Here is a 24,503-nt window from a genome sequence, read left to right as displayed (position 1 = left end):
AGATAGATAGATAGATAGATAGATAGATAGATAGATAGATAGATAGATAGATAGATAGATAGATAGATGGACGGACGGACGGACGGACGGACGAACAGACAGACAGACAGATAGATAGACAGGATTACTACTTAGCAATCTGACTTTGGAGGAAGATAGATAGATAGATAGATAGATAGATAGATAGATAGATAGATAGATAGATAGATAGATAGATAGATAGATAGATAGATAGATAGATAGATAGATAGATAGATAGATAGATAGATAGACAGGATTACTACTTAGCAATCTGACTTTGGACACAGACAGACAGACAGACAGGATTACTACTTAGCAATTTGACTTTGGAGATAGATAGATAGATAGATAGATAGATAGATAGATAGATAGATAGATAGATAGATAGATAGATAGATAGATAGATAGATAGATAGATAGATAGATAGATAGATAGATAGATAGATAGATAAACAGGATTACTACTTAGCAATCTGACTTTGGACACAGACAGACAGACAGACAGACAGACAGGATTACTACTTAGCAATTTGACTTTGGAGATAGATAGATAGATAGATAGATAGATAGATAGATAGATAGATAGATAGATAGATAGATAGATAGATAGATAGATAGATAGATAGATAGATAGATAAACAGGATTACTACTTAGCAATCTGACTTTGGACACAGACAGACAGACAGACAGACAGACAGACAGACAGACAGACAGACAGGATTACTACTTAGCAATCTGACTTTGGAGATAGATAGATAGATAGATAGATAGATAGATAGATAGATAGATAGATAGATAGATAGATAGATAGATAGATAGATAGATAGATAGATAGATAGATAGATAGATAAACAGGATTACTACTTAGCAATCTGACTTTGGACACAGACAGACAGACAGACAGACAGACAGACAGACAGACAGGATTACTACTTAGCAATTTGACTTTGGACACAGACAGACAGACAGACAGACAGACAGACAGACAGGATTACTACTTAGCAATCTGACTTTGGACACAGACAGACAGACAGACAGACAGACAGACAGACAGGATTACTACTTAGCAATCTGACTTTGGAGATAGATAGATAGATAGATAGATAGATAGATAGATAGATAGATAGATAGATAGATAGATAGATAGATAGATAGATAGATAGATAGATAGATAGATAGATAGATAGATAGATAGATAGATAAACAGGATTACTACTTAGCAATCTGACTTTGGAGGAAGATAGATAGATAGATAGATAGATAGATAGATAGATAGATAGATAGATAGATAGATAGATAGATAGATAGATAGATAGATAGATAGATAGATAGATAGATAAACAGGATTACTACTTAGCAATCTGACTTTGGACACAGACAGACAGACAGACAGACAGACAGACAGACAGGATTACTACTTAGCAATTTGACTTTGGACACAGACAGACAGACAGACAGACAGACAGGATTACTACTTAGCAATCTGACTTTGGACACAGACAGACAGACAGACAGACAGACAGACAGACAGACAGGATTACTACTTAGCAATCTGACTTTGGAGATAGATAGATAGATAGATAGATAGATAGATAGATAGATAGATAGATAGATAGATAGATAGATAGATAGATAGATAGATAGATAGATAGATAGATAGATAGATAGATAGATAGATAGATAGATAGATAAACAGGATTACTACTTAGCAATCTGACTTTGGACACAGACAGACAGACAGACAGACAGACAGGATTACTACTTAGCTATCTGACTTTGGAGATAGATAGATAGATAGATAGATAGATAGATAGATAGATAGATAGATAGATAGATAGATAGATAGATAGATAGATAGATAGATAGATAGATAGATAGATAGATAGATAGATAGATAGATAGATAGATAGATAGATAGATAGATAGATAGATAGATAAACAGGATTACTACTTAGCAATCTGACTTTGGACACAGACAGACAGACAGACAGACAGACAGACAGGATTACTACTTAGCAATCTGACTTTGGAGATAGATAGATAGATAGATAGATAGATAGATAGATAGATAGATAGATAGATAGATAGATAGATAGATAGATAGATAGATAGATAGATAGATAGATAGATAGATAGATAGATAGATAGATAGATAGATAAACAGGATTACTACTTAGCAATCTGACTTTGGACATAGATAGATAGATAGATAGATAGATAGATAGATAGATAGATAGATAGATAGATAGATAGATAGATAGATAGATAGATAGATAGATAGATAGATAGATAGATAGATAGATAAACAGGATTACTACTTAGCAATCTGACTTTGGACACAGACAGACAGACAGACAGACAGACAGACAGACAGGATTACTACTTAGCAATTTGACTTTGGACACAGACAGACAGACAGACAGACAGACAGGATTACTACTTAGCAATCTGACTTTGGACACAGACAGACAGACAGACAGACAGACAGACAGACAGACAGGATTACTACTTAGCAATCTGACTTTGGAGATAGATAGATAGATAGATAGATAGATAGATAGATAGATAGATAGATAGATAGATAGATAGATAGATAGATAGATAGATAGATAGATAGATAAACAGGATTACTACTTAGCAATCTGACTTTGGACACAGACAGACAGACAGACAGACAGACAGGATTACTACTTAGCTATCTGACTTTGGAGATAGATAGATAGATAGATAGATAGATAGATAGATAGATAGATAGATAGATAGATAGATAGATAGATAGATAGATAGATAGATAGATAGATAGATAGATAGATAGATAGATAGATAGATAGATAGATAAACAGGATTACTACTTAGCAATCTGACTTTGGACACAGACAGACAGACAGACAGACAGACAGACAGGATTACTACTTAGCAATCTGACTTTGGACACAGACAGACAGACAGACAGACAGACAGGATTACTACTTAGCTATCTGACTTTGGAGATAGATAGATAGATAGATAGATAGATAGATAGATAGATAGATAGATAGATAGATAGATAGATAGATAGATAGATAGATAGATAGATAAACAGGATTACTACTTAGCAATCTGACTTTGGACACAGACAGACAGACAGACAGACAGACAGACAGGATTACTACTTAGCAATCTGACTTTGGAGATAGATAGATAGATAGATAGATAGATAGATAGATAGATAGATAGATAGATAGATAGATAGATAGATAGATAGATAGATAGATAGATAGATAGATAGATAGATAAACAGGATTACTACTTAGCAATCTGACTTTGGACATAGATAGATAGATAGATAGATAGATAGATAGATAGATAGATAGATAGATAGATAGATAGATAGATAGATAGATAGATAGATAGATAGATAGATAGATAGATAGATAGATAGATAGATAGATAAACAGGATTACTACTTAGCAATCTGACTTTGGACACAGACAGACAGACAGACAGACAGACAGACAGACAGGATTACTACTTAGCAATTTGACTTTGGACACAGACAGACAGACAGACAGACAGACAGGATTACTACTTAGCAATCTGACTTTGGACACAGACAGACAGACAGACAGACAGACAGACAGACAGACAGGATTACTACTTAGCAATCTGACTTTGGAGATAGATAGATAGATAGATAGATAGATAGATAGATAGATAGATAGATAGATAGATAGATAGATAGATAGATAGATAGATAGATAGATAGATAGATAGATAGATAGATAGATAGATAGATAAACAGGATTACTACTTAGCAATCTGACTTTGGACACAGACAGACAGACAGACAGACAGACAGGATTACTACTTAGCTATCTGACTTTGGAGATAGATAGATAGATAGATAGATAGATAGATAGATAGATAGATAGATAGATAGATAGATAGATAGATAGATAGATAGATAGATAGATAGATAGATAGATAGATAGATAGATAGATAGATAGATAGATAGATAGATAGATAAACAGGATTACTACTTAGCAATCTGACTTTGGACACAGACAGACAGACAGACAGACAGACAGACAGGATTACTACTTAGCAATCTGACTTTGGAGATAGATAGATAGATAGATAGATAGATAGATAGATAGATAGATAGATAGATAGATAGATAGATAGATAGATAGATAGATAGATAGATAGATAGATAGATAAACAGGATTACTACTTAGCAATCTGACTTTGGACATAGATAGATAGATAGATAGATAGATAGATAGATAGATAGATAGATAGATAGATAGATAGATAGATAGATAGATAGATAGATAGATAGATAGATAGATAGATAGATGGACGGACGGACGGACGGACGGACGGACGAACAGACAGACAGACAGATAGATAGACAGGATTACTACTTAGCAATCTGACTTTGGAGGAAGATAGATAGATAGATAGATAGATAGATAGATAGATAGATAGATAGATAGATAGATAGATAGATAGATAGATAGATAGATAGATAGATAGATAGATAGATAGATAGATAGATAGATAGATAGATAGACAGGATTACTACTTAGCAATCTGACTTTGGACACAGACAGACAGACAGACAGGATTACTACTTAGCAATTTGACTTTGGAGATAGATAGATAGATAGAGAGAGAGATAGATAGATAGATAGATAGATAGATAGATAGATAGATAGATAGATAGATAGATAGATAGATAGATAGATAGATAGATAGATAGATAGATAGATAGATAGATAGATAGATAGATAAACAGGATTACTACTTAGCAATCTGACTTTGGACACAGACAGACAGACAGACAGACAGGATTACTACTTAGCAATTTCACTTTGGACACAGACAGACAGACAGACAGACAGACAGACAGACAGGATTACTACTTAGCAATCTGACTTTGGACACAGACAGACAGACAGACAGACAGACAGGATTACTACTTAGCAATCTGACTTTGGACACAGACAGACAGACAGACAGACAGACAGACAGACAGACAGGATTACTACTTAGCAATCTGACTTTGGAGATAGATAGATAGATAGATAGATAGATAGATAGATAGATAGATAGATAGATAGATAGATAGATAGATAGATAGATAGATAGATAGATAGATAGATAGATAGATAGATAGATAAACAGGATTACTACTTAGCAATCTGACTTTGGACACAGACAGACAGACAGACAGACAGACAGACAGACAGGATTACTACTTAGCAATTTGACTTTGGACACAGACAGACAGACAGACAGACAGACAGACAGACAGGATTACTACTTAGCAATCTGACTTTGGACACAGACAGACAGACAGACAGACAGACAGACAGGATTACTACTTAGCAATCTGACTTTGGAGATAGATAGATAGATAGATAGATAGATAGATAGATAGATAGATAGATAGATAGATAGATAGATAGATAGATAGATAGATAGATAGATAGATAGATAGATAGATAGATAAACAGGATTACTACTTAGCAATCTGACTTTGGAGGAAGATAGATAGATAGATAGATAGATAGATAGATAGATAGATAGATAGATAGATAGATAGATAGATAGATAGATAGATAGATAGATAGATAGATAGATAGATAGATAGATAGATAGATAGATAAACAGGATTACTACTTAGCAATCTGACTTTGGACACAGACAGACAGACAGACAGACAGACAGACAGACAGGATTACTACTTAGCAATTTGACTTTGGACACAGACAGACAGACAGACAGACAGACAGACAGGATTACTACTTAGCAATCTGACTTTGGACACAGACAGACAGACAGACAGACAGACAGACAGGATTACTACTTAGCAATCTGACTTTGGAGATAGATAGATAGATAGATAGATAGATAGATAGATAGATAGATAGATAGATAGATAGATAGATAGATAGATAGATAGATAGATAGATAGATAGATAGATAGATAGATAGATAGATAGATAGATAGATAGATAAACAGGATTACTACTTAGCAATCTGACTTTGGACACAGACAGACAGACAGACAGACAGACAGACAGGATTACTACTTAGCAATCTGACTTTGGAGATAGATAGATAGATAGATAGATAGATAGATAGATAGATAGATAGATAGATAGATAGATAGATAGATAGATAGATAGATAGATAGATAGATAGATAGATAGATAGATAGATAGATAGATAGATAGATAGAATTTTAATGAATTACGATGAAATGCCGCTCCAACGTAAACCTCTTTTCTTGGACTACAATGAACAGACGGATTGTTAGGCAATAGTTTACTTCATCAGCCTGTTGACGTGGACACGACGGCCATTATCATAATTCCGCCTGCTTCGATTTTTTCATATTTAAAGAGTTTACTTCCGACCAAACCATGATTAAACGCAACTTTTGAGCAGTGCAAAGTAGCGCTTGTTGTTTGTCATTTCTATGATCACAAATGCAGACATGGTTTTAATGTTTTAGTATCCTTACCTTACCAATCTGTTACGTCCTGTAAAAAGTTGGTAGAGGTAAAGTTGATCGATCTGCTTGGTCATCTAAATTTTATGGATCGGTTTCATCTCATATTAATAAGGTAGAAAAGACGATATTAACTCCTGTCGGCATTTCATTGTGAGCTAATCTTCTAAACATGGTAAGGAGCGTCACATTTCCAGCTGACGTCAAGAGGTATTCAGGCCAATCACAACGTACTGTTTAGCTGGCCGATCGGAGGAGACTGCGCTTTTCGGAACGATGAGCTTTGTACAAAATCAACACGTTTCAGGAGGCCGGGCATAGAGGAGTAACAATAATGTACGGTTTGTGAAAAATGCATAAACCACACAAACACATTGTATTACACCAAAGACACAAAATAACATTGTTTTAGCAACATAATAGGTGCTCTTTAACTTTAACCAAAACACTGTTCAAAAAACAATTGACTTATCTTGGCTCCTGTAAAGTTTATCCGCCAGTCAAATTGTTAACGTAGACCATAAGGGGGTGAGAGAGCTCAGAAGGCTGAGATTTTCACCACAGGTTTACCCTGGCTTTCCACCACCCCCTGTTCCTTACTCCATCAACCAGGGGTGACAATAACAGCACGCCTCATAACTTACAGCGATGACGCTGTGCACAGACTACACACAGCACCATCAAAGCAGTTCAACACAGCCTCAACAATCCATCTAATGATACCCCATGAACTCAGGAGGATTGCACGCATGCCAGCTCCAACTTTGCAATGACTAGAAGTGTCTCCTTGGTGTATTGCGAATGTTTGCGGACGCGCTTTCTTTTAAACTCGTCTCGGCACACACGATGCAACGTGCACGCCCAAGGCAATCAGGTAAAAGCGTCAACGTGTTCCCCACGGGTCACGCCGGCGTTAACGTCTGTCCCTGTCATTTACCGGGGAAAAGACATGCAGTCGTGGCGTGATAAACATCCTTACTGTGTACCAAGGCCTGTGATTCATCTTCATACTACAATGATGAAATACGATTCCTGCTAAACTAGCCCACTAAAACAGACAGCCTTTGACAGGATTATAATTGTACAGTATATTTTGCATGCATACAGATGTGAGGGAATGTCAAGGTGGAAATCTCTTCTGAAAGCCTTTTAATGTATATGATGTAACAAGAACTTTTCATCCCAAATCTCGTTTGGGATTTGAAAGACGCAGGCATGAACATTAAAGGAATAGTTCACCCAAATATGGTCACTAAAGTTTACCAACATTACTGTAAAGGCTATAATATATAACTATAAGGCTCGCAATGGAGTGCATGAGTTACACAAATGACTTTAATATGCTTCTGGTGCACGGCTGTATAAATCACTGTCCCATTTATCGTATGAACAAAGCGCAACTTGGATTTTTCACCGAAGAAAATATTCAGAACAATAGGAGGATGAACAAAGAAAAAAACGTGGTTTTGGATGAGCTGTTCCTTTAAGTCTAAATAAAGATAAAAGACAATTGAAAAAACTAAAGCATCTGTGCCCATTCATGGTCAACCTACATTTAAAAGGACAGAAGAAATGTTTTCTAGAAACAACTTTGCCCTCTTATGGCAGTGAGATATAATGCACCGCATCAATCAACTAAAGTAATGGCCAAAACTGATCTTGGAAAATGTATGCCTACATCCTTTATTCAAATCATATAAATATTAATAAATATGTATGCGTGTTTGGAGTTTAAACTAAAGCTCTTTGGGAAGAATTTAAAATACACACAACACATAAGCAAAGTTTATCAAGTCGAGCCAAGAGAAAGACTGCTGTCATCAAAAACAAGAGAAGATCAACAAAATATTAAATTACAGTCATTAATATTTTTAACTATAGTTTATTCCCTGAACTTTTTCTTATTATAAGCATTTGTTTTGCATATCAGAATAAAACCTACATCCCTCATATGTTGCCTTTTATAAATAAATGACCTAAAATAAATTACCTTTAATCTATTTTGTATCATTACCCCTCAATATTTTGATGCTTTAATCCAACCTGAGGGGTCAAATATTGTAAAAACATGACCTTCACACATTACTTTTGGCCAATACCGTACATCCACACAGACAAACTTATTTGATGAAGGTTTTGGCCTTCTGTGCACCATGAAATAACACCAGCACATCCAGATACCTTATTGTGATGGTAATCAGATAATTGAGTCCAAAAGCGTTCCATGTGGGTCAACTCAAGCTTTAAACTAATGTAAATCCCTGTGGCCTATATAAAAACACATAAAAGTTTGGGAGTTTTGCTTGACAATGACAAATGTGGCCATCAGAGCTAAAGATATAATGAACGAGAAAGCAGTAACTGCAACTTAAAGCTGTTTTAAAGTTGCATTAGCAACTATTTCACAACTGATCAAACTTTATAGAAATCAATAGCGAGGATGAACGGGGCACAAAGTAACAAATTTTTCATTTATTTTTTTTTTTTGCTTAGGTTCTATCATTAAAAAAATATTAAAGTTAGATTAATAATGTTGTTTACACAATCAACACGCACATTTTCAGAAGTAGAATATGTAGAGGATATTGCAAACAGCTTATACTGAAAGATTCAGGTCAAAATCTCCAAAATTAAAAAAGTTATAGCAAAAAAACTTTATAATTTTCATGATTCGGTCACACATTTTCTTGAATTTTAATGGAAAACATGGGACAAAATAAAGTGATGATTTTCGAGTTTCAAATGGCCAGTATTTTGTTATTCTTGAACCCATAAACATGATCGTGGTCTCATTTAAAAGCTTTTTTCATGCTTTTTCTATCTGAACCACTACTTTTGGCATTTAACCATTTTGAAAATTTTAGCAACATACCTATTATAACATCACAACCATCAAGTCCATATTAATAACAAAAAGTGCCAAAGTGTACCACAGAACTGTGTTTATTTACCATGTTTTTGCATTTCAGAAGTGCCATGTAAATACCCAGGTACGTGAATTGCAATGTGTCATGATATTATTATATAACCCAGTCAATATATCATAATATCTTGGTACAAATAGATACCATTACAGTAAATAAATGTTATTGTAATAGTGGTACTACTATGACACAAGTACTTAAAATGTCATCGTACAAAACAGGTTATAGTGTTTTCATACTAAAATGTTAATTTAAATGCTTGTTTTGGTGTGTAAGTTACTCTGGTAATACTATGGTATTCTTGCAAGCAGGTTGGAATGCCATCAATACATTTGGTATTTCCTACGTAAACATTTTTAATACCATGTAAGTTAGATGTATGGTAGTGCCGTGGTATGAAAAGCATGGTATTACTATGGTAAATTCTAGATGTGGGCTTAGCTCCCCCATCAGGTTCAAGTGCAGGGAGAGAATGGCAGCTGGAAACACGTGACAGATTCTCTCCGTTTCATGTGTGACAGTGACATTCAGTGGTTTATTTTACTTACCAGTCCCTCAATCTGAATGAATTTCACTGGCGAATCGAGTGCATTTGATGTAGAAGCGGCGGATTCCTTGCGGGCTGCCATAGTGAACGAAGAGAAACACGTGAAGGACCTACTTCCGGCGAAAGCCGACAACTTCCGCCGAACGAGAACCGATTTTTCAAAATAAAAGTACGTGTAAACGTCCAAATATTGCAACGTAAAATGAATTGTGATAGTACTACATTTTTGGGACAGAAATTGTTTGACTATTTGAATGGTTGTGTTTACCGTACTGCCAACTGGGGAGTGTTTTGAATGCATATATGAAATAATTTACATCAGGGGGTTTTAACCACTCGCAATTTCTACCAAAATAAAATAATTATAAAGCTTGGCATAACTAGACACGTCTAAACACGTTTTAATGCTTATTTTTTAATAATTTTTAATATTGAGGCTTCGGCTCTCAGGTTGAGAATCGCTTATATACTTTGTCTGGCACTATCAAAGTATTTAAACAAAAAAAAAGCTACACAACTGCCTTTTGTGCATCATTTTCACTTAAGTTACTGTACATCGGAACAAGTCACAGACTTTTAGCAAAGTTTTTAATCAATATCGAAATGTAATCACAAGTGCATAAAATTCCAATTATATGAAGGAGTTTAACAAACTTTTAATAAACATAATTGCCATTAAAAGAGAGAGATACAAAACATTGAGCTTTCGTGTCATGAAATCCACTGGGGTTCTCCAAAAATAAACCTTTTCCTCTCAATTGTGACATTATTAAAAAGTTAAAATGTACACATACCTAAACTCTACTACAATGTAAAACGTACTGGGATAAAGCTTATGAAGGAAAATAAAAACAGAACTGTGAGAAAACAAATAAAATAGTAGTAACAAGACTGAATAATCCCAAAGGTGTTGACATTGTTGAAGCCCGACATGTATTATTATATAACTCCTTACATTATGTGGGTACAATGTCTTCGTGATCTATCGGGGTTTGACTCAAAACCTTAAAAATTGGCCCCAAAAAAGAACAAATGAACGATACAAAAACAGGCAACAGTAGCAAAACAAAACTGTTAAATACAACTACTAAAAACAAGAGAGGGTACAACGCATCTATACAACATGAAACCGCGGTCCTGGCGTGGCGACGATGTCGCTGTACGGCTCTGACTGGGTCAGCTCAATGGCCTGTTGTTTCTTAAGCACCAGGAAGCTGTAAAACTTTGCAGCAGCCTGTTTCTTGTTGTTGTGTCTGCACAGTTCAAGCAGACTGATGGACTGGGCTCCTGTTTTAGCCACCACGCGCTGTTAAACGAAAGAAAATAATGTTATTTTTCAAGCACAGACACGGTCAAATTATTTGGATGAATTTGAAATTCCAACATATAGCATTTCTGTTAAAAGAGATAACAAACCTGAAGCCCATAAAGCATCTGCTGAGTTCTCTTGTTCCACCTTTTCTCTTCTTGATCCTGGTCTCCCTGACCCTCTTCACCCTAATTAGTAAGGAGAAAAGAAATGATCACTCCACATTAATATTAATAATAATGATAATTTTTTATTGATTACTATTAACACAAAATGCCTTCCATGAATATTTTCTTTCAAACTGCATTGAACAGAATCATATATTTACCACATGAAAGAGTACATTGTAATATGTATTAAAAACTACAAACACTGAGTTTTGAACAATATTTACTACTATTTTGTGATTTCTCAAAATGTGTCCCACATATGTCAGATATTTATAAAAAGCAATAAAATCAGACAACTACAGGGTCAACTGCATTCCTGAGGACCCCATTTTCAAACCTTCAGCTCTACTGCATCCTTCAAGATCACTCAAGCTCCTGTATGTTTGCTATTTTCTCTTAAACTTGTTCATATTTTTGGACACTGCTACTGTGACAACCATAACATGTCAAAACCGTCATCTTTGTATAAAAAAAATATTAGATTAGATTATGAAATAAATTTATCATTTTTAAGAAGAGGTCTGAAGTAGCTAGCAACAGAGGGGAAACAAGATGGCTAATGTGAACAACTCATCTATATTTTTTTTATCTATATAAGGTTTTTGTCACCACCGTCAGGTTTTCTGTCTTTTCTGTCAGGTTTTATGTATTTTAGAAAGTTATGATTTGATATGTGTTCATCACAGTGCTCAGGATTGTTATTATTTGGACCAAATATTTACATAAAGTTTAAGCAAGAAGCCATTGACTTGAGTGGTATACATTTTGGAATAATGAGGCCAATGTCACCACCGTCAGACAGTCTTATTTGTTTTAAATGAATATGCTTACAAAATGTTTCTTCAGTGCTTTTGAGTTATTAAATTAATAGTCTCTATTAATACAAAAATATGTGTATTAAATAAAAAAAAAAATTCTATTCTATTTAGGCTTAAAGTAAGTAATGACTGGAAAAACGCCTATTTTATGAAAAAAATACAAACAGGGGAGGTTGCACCAGTAAATTGCTGAACAGCCAAGACCTTGGTCTATAATGATATACCTTCAGATTTTGTAATTTAACTAACTTTTTTTTTCTTCAAAATTTAAACCCGTTTTATCCAAATTCCCAAGAATTACTAAAACGAAAAAAAACTAAACATTTGGTTGATTGCAGTAGCATGGTTGTAGTATACTGCGGTTACAGTTACAGTAAAAATACATTTGCCTGCGTGTAATTTTACATAAAACTTGCCTTGTTAAATTGTATTTATAATTTTTTTAGTTGACGAGATATGCTGTTTGATAAATGAAAGCGGAAAACACAGAATTTGAAAATAAATAAAACATATAAAAATGATTTTGGGCACTACTTTAGGTATTGCATGAGGTTTCCATTGCCTCAAGAAAATAAAAAAAGACTATTTTCATTTTCTTTTCATTTCAGACAGGACGCCTCACCTCTTCCTCGCTGTCATCCTTGTCCTTCTCTTTGCCCTTGTCATCCAGCAGGTCCAGCTCAGGGACGAGTCTAGAGAGGTTGGTGGTCTCCTCAGGAGGAAGATCCATCTGGGGCATTTCGAGCTGATGAGAGAGAACTGACTGATCCATGGGTGGAAGTGTCTGTTCCAACACACTCATTTGCTGAAAATGAGAACATTAGATAAGATCATTAGATAAAGAGGTATCCAACACTTGCCTGGATCACGAAATGAAATGTGACTTACAGGCAAAGCTGCAACCTTCTCCATCGACTTGCGCTTCAATCCACGCTGGACAGATGGAGGAGGCATCATAGTCTCATCCAGAGCGGTTCTGCTGCCCTCCATAGAAGAAGCCTGCAGCATACTTGGCTCCTCCATGATGGTCTGATCTGTAGGAGACAAAATATATTCACATATAACTTCACATTGTTTTAATGCCAGCTAAGTATCTCAAAGTGAAAAAATTGTCTTTGCATTATTAAGGCCTTCTAGTCCTCAATATATTCAGGTCAGAATTTAAGCTCAACTTAGCTGTAAAAACTGCATTTCAGATGCAGTAACCGAGCTTGTTTTTGAGCCAAAAGCTTACCAATCACGTCACTTCTATGTCCCAGAACCTCCTCTCTGGGCACCTCTGGGTTCTCCAGTTCCTTCAGGAAGTCCTCCAGACTGTCGGCCTCTCCACCCTTTCTCCTCTTCCTCAGCTCATCAGGTACCAGTGGAGTCAAACAGCGTGTGAACATCTTAAAAACACACATTTCACATCACGTCAAAGCACACAGACAGAAATCTATTGAGGCTGCCTGGAAGTGTGCCCACGACGCCTTTAAATGCTGCACTAGATTTTGGAACGGAGCAGTCAACCTCGCCCTTGGCTTTAATAACGTTAAACCATCACCTTCAAGAGTCGGCCATTCCAGAGAGGCTGAGCAGGCAATGAAAACAGCTTCTCAACACCTCCTGTCTCCTTCCACATCATCAGCTTCTTAGTGGGAGGAGCCAAATCCAGTGTGGTGACGATGTCCGAGTAGTCGCTCAACTGGGCACGGATGGTCTTGCTGTCTAACTCCTTTAAGCTGTCGACGATGAGCTTTCTCTTTCGTCTAACCTTGGTTTCTTTCCCTGAAAACGAGAGTTTATTAGTGCTTGAATGTAATATCTCATTTTGTAATAAAAAATAAATAAATACATCTTTTCTGTTGTTAAAAAAATGCTTTTCATGACCTTGAAAACTTTGATCAGAATACACATCTGAATATTTGTAAAAAAAAAAGTTACATGATGAAAAATATAACTGTGCTAAAAATAGGGCTGTGACGGTTGTCATAATGTGCACCCTGTGGTGGTGTGCACGTCACAAACTGTGAAAAATATGAGGTTCAATCTCACGCAGTAAGATGTCTTCAAGTTTGTGTCAGCAGACTCGAGAGTAAGTGCACTATTTAAAAGGGAAGGCAACTGATATGAGTGATGGCTTGGGGGCGGAGCAATGAGGCAAATATTGGTCGTTTCTCAGCCTCCGGAGGCCGCATTTCTTATTTCATAACATTAACAACTATAAAGTTTCCTATTATTCTTTGTTAATCAGACATTGTTATAATATGTTTATGACTTGCAAAATGTAATGCTCAGTTAACTGAAATAAACCAGGCTTGATGACATCCGACCTCCGGAGGCTACAGTCTTCGGATTGAAAAACAGCCGTTCTGTCACTCAAGGTTGTGAAAAAGAATCAACCTGCCCTACCAGAACACCATCAGAACGCGTTTTCAGTGCGGCTGGAAACATTATAACCCCAAAAAGTTTCATCACTTGTTGTTTCACAGATGGAAGTGCTACAATAAACATGCACATAGGTGCCAATCCCGTGTGTGCTCCGGGGCTCGGCCCAAGCACCCACCAAAATGGCCAAGCACATATGCACAGTCGCTTCACATTGCGGGTCTACAACCATGCGCAAAAAGCTTTCATCCTCTTCAAAGCACATGGGTGCTCCAGAGCGTCTGGCATTGTTATGCATTGCTTGACGTTGTTACAAGCACACACCGGTGGAGAAAGAAATTGGCAACTTTAAACATGCACGCTTGTTAAGAAACGTATATCTGATACTAGTTTACATTTGACATATTTCCAAATATATGCATGCATTATATAAGACCTATATGCATCACTTTGTGTTCAATGTAATGTGTGCATGTTCATTTTTACCAGTGATATCAATGGGCTCAAGAGCGAAGGCTTCCTCCTCATTGGGAACCAGGGTGGTCTGTTCTGTTTGGTCGGCCTGGTCAGTGGTATTGGGAAGAGGCTCGACTGGACCAGAGTCTGGACTGTCAGGACCACCAGCAGCTTAAATAATAAAGAGGGATCATTTTTAAGTAGGAAGCATCACATCATCAATTTTTCAATAAAATAATCACACTTGATTGATTTACTTACGAGAAAAGCTATCAAAGTTATCGTCATCATCACCATGGTCTTGTGGCATCATCACGCTGTCAGTGATGGCTGGAGGATCATCGAATATGCCACCACCATCTTCATTGCTCAGAAGCTTATCCACTGAGAATGAGCAGAAAACACTAGACTAAGACATATTTTTTTTGACATTATATAATAGGTCAAGTTAATTAAGACGTACCCAGAATTCCACCATCACTATTATCCAGGTTGTTATCTCCAAAGTCGTCATAGTCAAGGTTAGCCGATTTATCGACAAGGTGGGCGGGGCCAGGCTCAGGTTCCAAAAGCAGGTTGGAGGCAGAGGAACCGTGAATGATGTCTTCAGTAAAGGCATTCTCCTCTCTCATCATCTCACGGTCATCCATGCCAAAGTCACCTGGTATGAAAGTACCGGCGTTACGTTAGAGAGCGAATATCACTAGCAGCTCAAAACCTCAGGCAACCGAACACAACTCATTAGTGTGAATAGAAAGCCTGTATTATTTTACCAAAGTCATTGTCGACCATGAGGCTGACGTTTCCCACTTCCTCTCTCATGGTGATCTCCTCAACACGACTCTGATTTAGGGTAAACTGCTGTGCTACATCTATATCACTGTAAGACAAAAATATTTTAATTAAAGCTTGCTCTCATTCTCTACAGTGAATTAAAAAGATAGAAATGAACACAAGATTTAATTAGAAGTATTTAGGAAAACAAGCATCATACAATAACATTTTCAGAGGTGTTGTTGGACATGAGATAAACTACACGATAAGTTTCACCCCTCTTCACAACAACAAATAAAACAGCTGGTGCTTACTCGAGATCAGGAAGTGGCTGGTCAAAATCGTGAAACTCCTCTGGCAAGGTGATGGCATTGTACGCAGCCTCTCGGTTGTCCTCCGGCAGATCCACAACACCTAAAAATACACAATGTGCTCCAATTAATGCTGACAATTAAAAGCAGGTGTTGTCAAAAACAACATTTTCGCACAAGACAGCAGCTGAAATAATCCAATCATTACCCGGGCGGAAGGCCATTTTGATCTTAATAAACGCTTCATTGCAGTCAGCCAGAAGATATTTGGCTTTTCTGTGGTAGATCCGCACCACACCCAGTAGTAGATGGCCAGATGTACGAAGAGCCATTTTCACCTATAAATCAAAGAAACAACTAAATTAACAAATTGGCTTAAAAAAAACACAACTAAAACAACATCAACTAGGGATGATCATTTATTCAATTCCCCATATTCGAAGATCATTTAAATGAACGATCAATCTATCGAATAATCATTAACTGTAATAGTGCAATAAGCCTTTTACTGCAGTGGCATAGAGCCAACCACAAGAAAGTGTGCATAAATGGCGATCAAAATGCCAGCTTCCTCACATGATATGACAAAATAGACACGGTGTATAACTTCGTCTCACATGCGCACTCTGGCAATAGTCGCATGTAAGTCTGTGTACGTCCATGTCCGAAAACATTTTCCTCACACACGTGCATGACCATGCTTTTTTGACCATTGACAAGTTATCAATTTTATTATTATCGACAATCAATTAATTGTTAGCATCCCTACAACCAACAGCAATAAAGGCACACCTTTGGCGATATGATGCTTTCCACGCTGCTCTCCAGGTTGCATTCAAAGACGTGGGCTTTAGTCAACTTTTTGTCCCAATGGGCCGCCAGCCAAATCTTGGCCAGCGGCCCACGCTTGCTGAGGACAAAGTGGGCGTAAAACATTGCCCCGGTGTGTGGTCAAAGCTCCCAAGATCTTTCTGCTACACCTGGAAGAAGACAAAATGAATACATATAAATCTGAACATGCCATCTAGTTAGGTAGCTCACTAGGATTTGAGACACACACCATGCATAATGATAGGATGTCTGCAGAACAAACATCACACGTGATCTGATAACTCCAACCAGGATTTATTTTGAAATGTATATGAAACATAAAAGTCAAAAGTCTTATAAATAAACAAAAGTGCGCAGCTTTGGAGTTGCAGTTCGCACGGTGCGTCTAGTGTGCTCGTCCATAGATTTATTACAGCGAGTCAAAGCTTTGCGCGCCTTTATGGCGACACCAAAACAAAAAGATTAAAGCTACAACAAAATAATACTTTCTTAAAATACGCTGTTACCTAAATTGTTATTTTCCAAAATGCATTCACGTTTAATAACTACAAGGTGCACAGAGTAATGGTGCAAAACAGTTCTAATCATTTTAAAACAACTGTTTGGCTAAATAACGTTAGTCGACTAGCATGCTAACGTTACGTAATTTTAAAATCGCTATGAAATAAAATTAGATTCTACACAGGAAAAAATATTTTCTCGATCGGTCTAAATAAATACATCGACAAACAGATTCAATTTAATATTTATACATGTTTACAAGGTCCAATCATTTTTTTTCATGCTAGCATTAGCGTTAGCCAACTGTTGATTAGCAACAGTACTCGATCAGCGCGAGCGTCAAATTTAATTCTCCTGCTCGGGTATTCCAACGTTCTGACACATTTAAGCACGACAACACGTATTATCGAGAACTTACCATTCAATATATCGTCTCCGTTTTGATTTCGGCTGCTTTATTTTCTCCCCTCATGTGGAGAGAAGTTAGCAGCCGTTTCCTCTCATTGAATCTGACTGACAAAGATGGCGGGCGTTCGCGGCGGGATGTTTACAGTCAAAATTTGACGATGGGAGGGACTTGCTCGGTGATTGACAGGCCGAGGCTGCTGAAGAACCCAATGATGGCGCGCTGTTCGGTTGGCAGAGGGCGGTGTTGTGTTACTAAATGAACGGCTGTAAAGGCGAGGCCTGAACTTACAACAATAACCTGCGGAAAGAAAGATGTAAAGAGTCACACAGTAAAATAGTCACCCTTTACTGCTTTTCACAAAAACATGTTAAGGTGATTTGTATTTTTAACTTACAAAAACATGTTTACTTAAAAAATCTATACATTTTACATGAAATTATCTGTAATAGCTTTTTAACAGTTTTTAATACGGTAGATGTGAAGAATCTTTACAGTTAATCAAAAACAGGTAGGCTACTGTACTGTTTTACACTGTTAAATATTTCTGTTGAAATTACAGTAGCCTATTAGCTACTTGCAGCTGTTTGCCAGTAACTTACTGTATATTTAAATGTATGTTATTTACTGTCAACAATTTCTTCAAAGGTAAATGAAGATTAAACATTAACAAGTCAATCGGCCCTATCATACACCCGACGCAATGCAGCGCAATGCCAACGCAAGTGTGTTTTGCTAGTTTGAACCTGGCACAGTTATCATTGTCACATTTCGCCCCATGTTGTTTAAATAGCAAATGCATTCGTGCACAATTTTGCGCCCATGGGCGTTCTGGTCTAAAAGCGAGGTGTGTTTGTGCGCATTGTTGGCGCATTGCTATTTTGAGGCAACTAAATGAGACTACGCCATTGATCAACAAAAACCTGCTTTAAAGTCTAAAGTCAATGGCGCAATACTGGTTTTGTTATTTAATGAGCGCATTAGTAATATGCAAAATTTTTGTAAATTCTTTATCTTCGGTTACAAATAAAGTATTTTTAGAGTACAAACCTTTTATTGGATATTTGTAAATTATTTTTTGAGATTACACTGATCATGTAGGCTATCCATTTAAAGCAGTTAAAAGCCTGCTACTTTTATTCCATGACTGAAGGAAAATTACTTTAATACAAAAAAATAACAATTTCAAATGAAAATTTTTCAACTTCAAACTTAAACTGGGGGTCTTTTTCCTCAGTTTATTTTTTCAGTTTACAAATTCCGCCATCTAAGGCTCTGTTTACACGAGAATGCTAGAGGGTGAAAACGTAAAAATATTTTATCGGACGTGCCTTTCGTTTACACAGTAACAGCGTTTTTTGTGGCTTAAAAACGCAAAAAATGTGAAACCACCCTCCGAAGTGCAAATCTTAAAAACGATCTACCTGTTCCTGTCTAATGGGTAAAAACTAGTGATGCACCGATGTATCGGCCGCCGATATTTATCGGCCGATTTTTGATGAATTTGAAACCATCGGCATATCGGCAATAGCACGAGAAAGGCCGATACCGATTGTTTATTAATAAAATGCATAAAGAAAGCCATTATATGTAAAAAATGAGTTAATGTTGTTAATAAAAGAAATGCTGAATAGCAAAAACCACCTTTGAAGGTTGTCATGCTGTCTTATTATATTTGTTTTAGCTTAAGTTGTGCCTCTCTTATTATGTTGGTCAGTTGAATGTTAATTAGATCCAATCCATGTTCAGTAAAAATAATTTGATGCAGAAATAAACTAGCTAATAGACCAACTGTATAGTATTGTATACAAGTGTTTAATATCGGCATCGGTATCGGCCAGAAGTTGTCTGTTTAAATCGGCATCGGCCCAAAAAAATCCTATCGGTGCATCCCTAGTAAAAACACAAAAGTCTGCTCACGGTGTCTCTCGTCACCGTAAGCAGCTGTTTCCTCTCATTGAATCTGATGACAAAGATGGCGGGCGTTCGGGGCAGTATGTTTACAGTCAAAATTTGAGGATGGGAGGGACTTGCTCTGTGATTTCCGGTAATCTTAAAAACGCTCTACCATCGGGTTCCTGTCTAAAGGGTAAAAACGCAAAAGTCTGCTCACAGTGGCTCTCGTCGCGTACCCGTTTACGTCACAGGCGTGCGCCAGTTCAGGAAAATAACATACATGTCGGATTATTTCCATATGTCGGACCTTTATATGAAAGATAAATATATCTTTCCAACAGTTGTACGAAATATTCTCAGCAAGTATTACTGATCAGAGAAGGTCCATTTATTACCTCTATCAAATTGTTGATGCGCCAATTCGTCGGCTTTGGACGAGACCTGGGAGAACAAGGAAAAGGTTGTATGCAGGCACGTCGACTTGGTGTTGTTGTGTTTCAGTGTTTAACATTGCCACCTAGCCGCCTGGAGTGCAAACTACATCGAATATCACACACTTTTGCGTCACCATACACAGATTTACCAACCAAAACGCTTGTGTAAACGCGGAATAAAAAGTGATAATGCAACACCACTTTTGCGTTTTCTCTTCAGATTGTTTCCGTGTAAACATGGCCTAAATAGGGAATCGGCATGGCCTAAGCACAAAAGGCTTTTAAAGGGAATGAAAGCTGAGAATCTCATTGGTTTATTGCGCGTTACACCCAAAACACACCCATTACTCATTATGAGAATAGGAACAACTCTTTTAGACTCTGCGCTTGGCACAAAAAAAAAATTTTCGTTGTTAAATTAGCAAAAGTTGATTGTAGTGTAAAAATAGTAAAATCCTCTCTAAAAAGTACTCTCTTAATAAAATACAGTACAGCTATACACTGTAAAATTACAATATCATGCTCCCACAATTTATACCAAAATACAATAAAACCATAGATTGTAAAAAAAACTCAATATAGCTTACTATTAAAATTCGAGCAGTTGTAAAGTGTAAATAGACAGCCAGAGACAGGTAGGTAGATGGCAGAAAGACAGACATCCCAAACTAAACTACTCTAATGAAGTCAAGAAAAAAATCATTTTATTTATTTCTTGTGTGTAGTTTGCCGCAGGCCTTCATTAACTTCTGTTAAAGGTAAATTGACTCTGTTACCAAAGGCTAGTCATTAAAGGTTCAGGTCTCTTTCATGGTGCTAAGTTGATTTAAACTGGTCGAGGTGATTAAGGGCGTTCACTGTGCAGTCCTAAGGCAATTCTTGACCATTGATCTATACTGCGCCTTTGATAGAGGGACTAAATGAATTTAGATTTCGCTGGCAGGCTGGAATTTAGCAGGAAACAGAGTCAGTGTTGAAGGGACTGTGTCAGATTAGAAATCAGTAGCAATGGGAATGTGATGTATTATTAAAACACTTGCATGGTAGATGTGTATGCCCAAAAACATTACTGCCCTTAATTTAACCCAATGGCTGAGTTTGTCCCCTTTTTACCATTCAACACTGAGTTGAAAATAACCTAGCATTTTTTAGAGAGTAAGGCAACCTAATCAACAAACAAGATAACTCATTTCATAAATAAAAAAGTAGCACAATAAAACACAATAAAAACATGATAACATAATAATAAGGGTGTGTGCACACCAAAGCTTTTAAACGCGGCTGAAAACGGCACGCCGACTGACAGCTTTTTTCAGCCAACTAGCTTTCTTCAGCTTAGCGCTTTGGTTGCTGTGATACTTCTGCTTTGTATATCAGTCATTGTACGATGCGCCGGTTGGTTGTTGTGATATTTGTTCCGCCCCTCCTCCACTGTGATTGGATGGCCGGGTGAGAACTGACATTGACGAGCTCAGCTTTTCACCCGAAGTTGAATATTTTTCAACTCTCGGCACATTGTTGAGAAACCGCAGAGCGCCGGCCTAGGGGCGGGACATTGGAAACAATTGAAAACATGTGCCAGCCGCGGGCGTAAAAGCATGCCCTCTTAGCACGAAAAAAAGCCAGCTGCCGGAGTAATGGGGTGAAAGGGGGCGTGCACACCAAAACTTTTAAACACGGCTGAAAACACCTGGAGGACGCCGAATGCCAGCTTTCTTCAGCTGAGCGCTTTGGTAGCTGTGGGGCTGTTTATGTCACAGGTAGGGGTGGACCCAGATGTAAATAAGGTCACGCCCCTTTCTCCACCTCGAGGAGATTCCCAAAGCCACCCCAATGACCAGACACACAAGGTAAGCATAATTTAAAATGTACTTTATTTAATTTACTTAAAATAATAAATAGGGAAGGGAAAAAGGGGAACTTAAAATAACGGCCACTTCAGGCTCTCCTCCTTCGCCACCAACTGGGTCTTCACACAGTTCATTCTCTTAGCGTTCATTGCTGCTCTCCTTTTTCTTCACAGGTGGCCGCTGGGACACAAAAACACTGTTAACTTGGACTTCGAACACTTCTCACCGGTTCTGCTGTTTACAGCTCTTGGTAGGTATAGCTTTCCACAGTCTGTTCTCCTAATGTTCACTCTCGTTCTCCTTTTCCTCCACAGGTGGCTGCTGGGACACAAAAACACTGTTAACTTGGACTTCAAATACCTCTCACCGGCTCTGCTGTTTACAGCTCTTGGTAGGTATGGCTCTCCACAGTCTGTTCTCCTAATGTTCACTCTCGTTCTCCTTTTTCTCCACAGGTGGCCGCTGGGACACAAAAGCACTGTTACTTGGATTTTGGATGCTTCTCACCGGGTCCGCTGTTTACGGCTCTTGATAGGTATAGCTTCCTCCACAGGTCAAGCAGAGGGGCGAAGATGACACACCGCCTCACCGGGTCGAGCGCTGCCCTATCCTCACTACCCGTAGGGCGATCGAATCCTGGACAGGGGCGCCCCTTTGTAGAGACCACGGGGCGGCGGAACTTTCTCGCCTCTGACTCTGCGACAGGGGCAGCACAGGTAAGTTGCCAATACAAATAATCCAATGTTGTACCCACACTCGCTGACAGCTCTTAATCTGCGTCACTTCACACTCCAAACAATACACTGCGTATAGTAGCTGGTAATTCCTGAGGTCGTTAGCCTCTCCGTCCTCTGCTCAGTGAAAAATGGATGATGCGGGGTTTGTCTGACAAGACACACAGCAACCCACAGCCAATACACAGCACCACTTCAACGTGAAAAGTTTACTAATTTCAAAGACTCACTCACCACACCATCAGTGTACACAACAAGGGACGCCCGGCGTCCTCCACTTCGCTTGGGCTGGATAAGGGCGATGGAAATACAACCTGAATGGTAGTTCGTTGCTGTGGCTGCTTGGATGGACGCTTCTGCAGCTCACCCACCACGCTGTTTCAGGGGTAGGGCCGCCCTCCTTCTCCTGGAGGTATCCAACAATTGCACAGGTTAGCTTTTACAAGTTGCTCAACACAAGAGTTGATACTCACAACGGTTTGCCTTTGTTTACGTTGCAAAACAAAGTCGGTTTCCTTCCTGCTGTACTCCTTTAAATGTGCCACTTAGACCAATGTTTCTTCTATCCGTAGGATTTTCCTTTAACTCCAGCGTCTTCACCGCAGACTGCAAACGAGAGAGAGAGAAAATGTAGACAGCCACCAATGTCTATCACGAGCACAGCTCCGTTCCTCAGCACACACTAAACTTGACAACACACTGCTCTCTTCGGGGTGCTCCTTTTCTCCATCCACGTATCGCCTTTCTTTCGCCCCAGGCAGCTCCTGTCTTCTCTCCGCGCACTCCAAGCGCAGCCCGGATCAACAGAGCCTGCGGGCTCTTCAAAAGGTGCGTATCTACTTTTCTGCCCTAGGCAGAGGAGCTTTCCCCGCGTCGATCCCTTCTCGTGCCCGAACTCCTCTCTTTGTGTTTCAGCAGAGCTATTTATTTCATACGGCCTCCAATCACACTTCGCTGGCTTAATTCCTCTCACCTGCGGCTCGTCAAGCCCTGATTTCGTTGTCCTGGAAACCAGGAAGTGAGAAGGTCCGTCCTCGTATGTGGCCCGGTGGGGAAACCTTCCGGGCGGAAACAAAACTTCCCTAACTTTGGTTCCGCCCTTAAAAAGATCGTCACCTTGTGACATTTACACTTGGTATTAAGATGTGTTTTCATTGATCGGATCACAAGTGGACGAGAGAGACGCATTACGTTTACACCTGGTATTTAAATCCGTCTCTTTTGTCCACTTTCGACCGCATCTGTCCTGAATACTGTGAGGGGACGGTCCGTGAGACGGTGGGCGAGTCTCTCTGCTGTCATTCAAACGCAAGCTGGAGTAATGATGAGTTTATATGGACGCAAACTAATATTATGTCGGAGTCCACTGCTTGTTTAGCAAGTAAACACACTGCACAGAGTTTTGTACGTTTATATGTTGGAGCTTTCTCAGAATTTTCAGCGCAATTGATGAAATAGGATCGCGCAACTTTCACGCTTTCAAAACGAAACTACGGAGAACACCCGCAGTAGTTTTATCAATGAAAGGCTAAAAATAGCGCTGTTCACCGTATGTTCACGCCAGAAGTCAAAAAAGGACGTAAAATTTGTGTTTAATACCTCAGATTAGATAAATGGGCGGAGAGAAGGCGGTCGCGTGTGGCTGTTCGA

General features: G+C 38.2%; 2 protein-coding genes across 2 annotated transcripts in view; both read right to left on the bottom strand.

Moving 5' to 3' along the window:
- Positions 1-10,154, bottom strand: part of eif3ha (eukaryotic translation initiation factor 3, subunit H, a) — an 85,707-nt gene extending 75,553 nt beyond the window's left edge. The window contains exon 1 of the mRNA XM_065298895.1: positions 9,998-10,154. Within this exon, the coding sequence (XP_065154967.1) occupies positions 9,998-10,078 (81 nt within the window). The 5' untranslated portion in view covers positions 10,079-10,154. The remainder of the gene's footprint in view (positions 1-9,997) is intronic.
- Positions 10,155-10,567: 413 nt separating this feature from the next.
- On the bottom strand, positions 10,568-18,079 carry rad21a (RAD21 cohesin complex component a). Its single transcript, XM_065298894.2, has 14 exons — positions 17,952-18,079; positions 16,994-17,181; positions 16,410-16,539; positions 16,205-16,304; positions 15,890-15,996; positions 15,580-15,777; positions 15,378-15,500; positions 15,147-15,287; positions 13,837-14,060; positions 13,528-13,681; positions 13,182-13,327; positions 12,916-13,098; positions 11,413-11,493; positions 10,568-11,302 (listed from the first exon to the last, which is right to left on the bottom strand). The coding sequence occupies exons 2-14, from the start codon at positions 17,135-17,137 to the stop codon at positions 11,111-11,113; spliced, it is 1,923 nt and encodes a 640-aa protein (XP_065154966.1). The 5' UTR covers positions 17,138-17,181; positions 17,952-18,079; the 3' UTR covers positions 10,568-11,110.
- Positions 18,080-24,503: the final 6,424 nt, after the last annotated feature.

The sequence above is a fragment of the Paramisgurnus dabryanus genome, chromosome 13 (genome assembly GCF_030506205.2).
Source record: "Paramisgurnus dabryanus chromosome 13, PD_genome_1.1, whole genome shotgun sequence".
Classification (NCBI taxonomy): domain Eukaryota; kingdom Metazoa; phylum Chordata; class Actinopteri; order Cypriniformes; family Cobitidae; genus Paramisgurnus; species Paramisgurnus dabryanus.
This window is presented reverse-complemented; position numbering and strand designations above follow the sequence as displayed.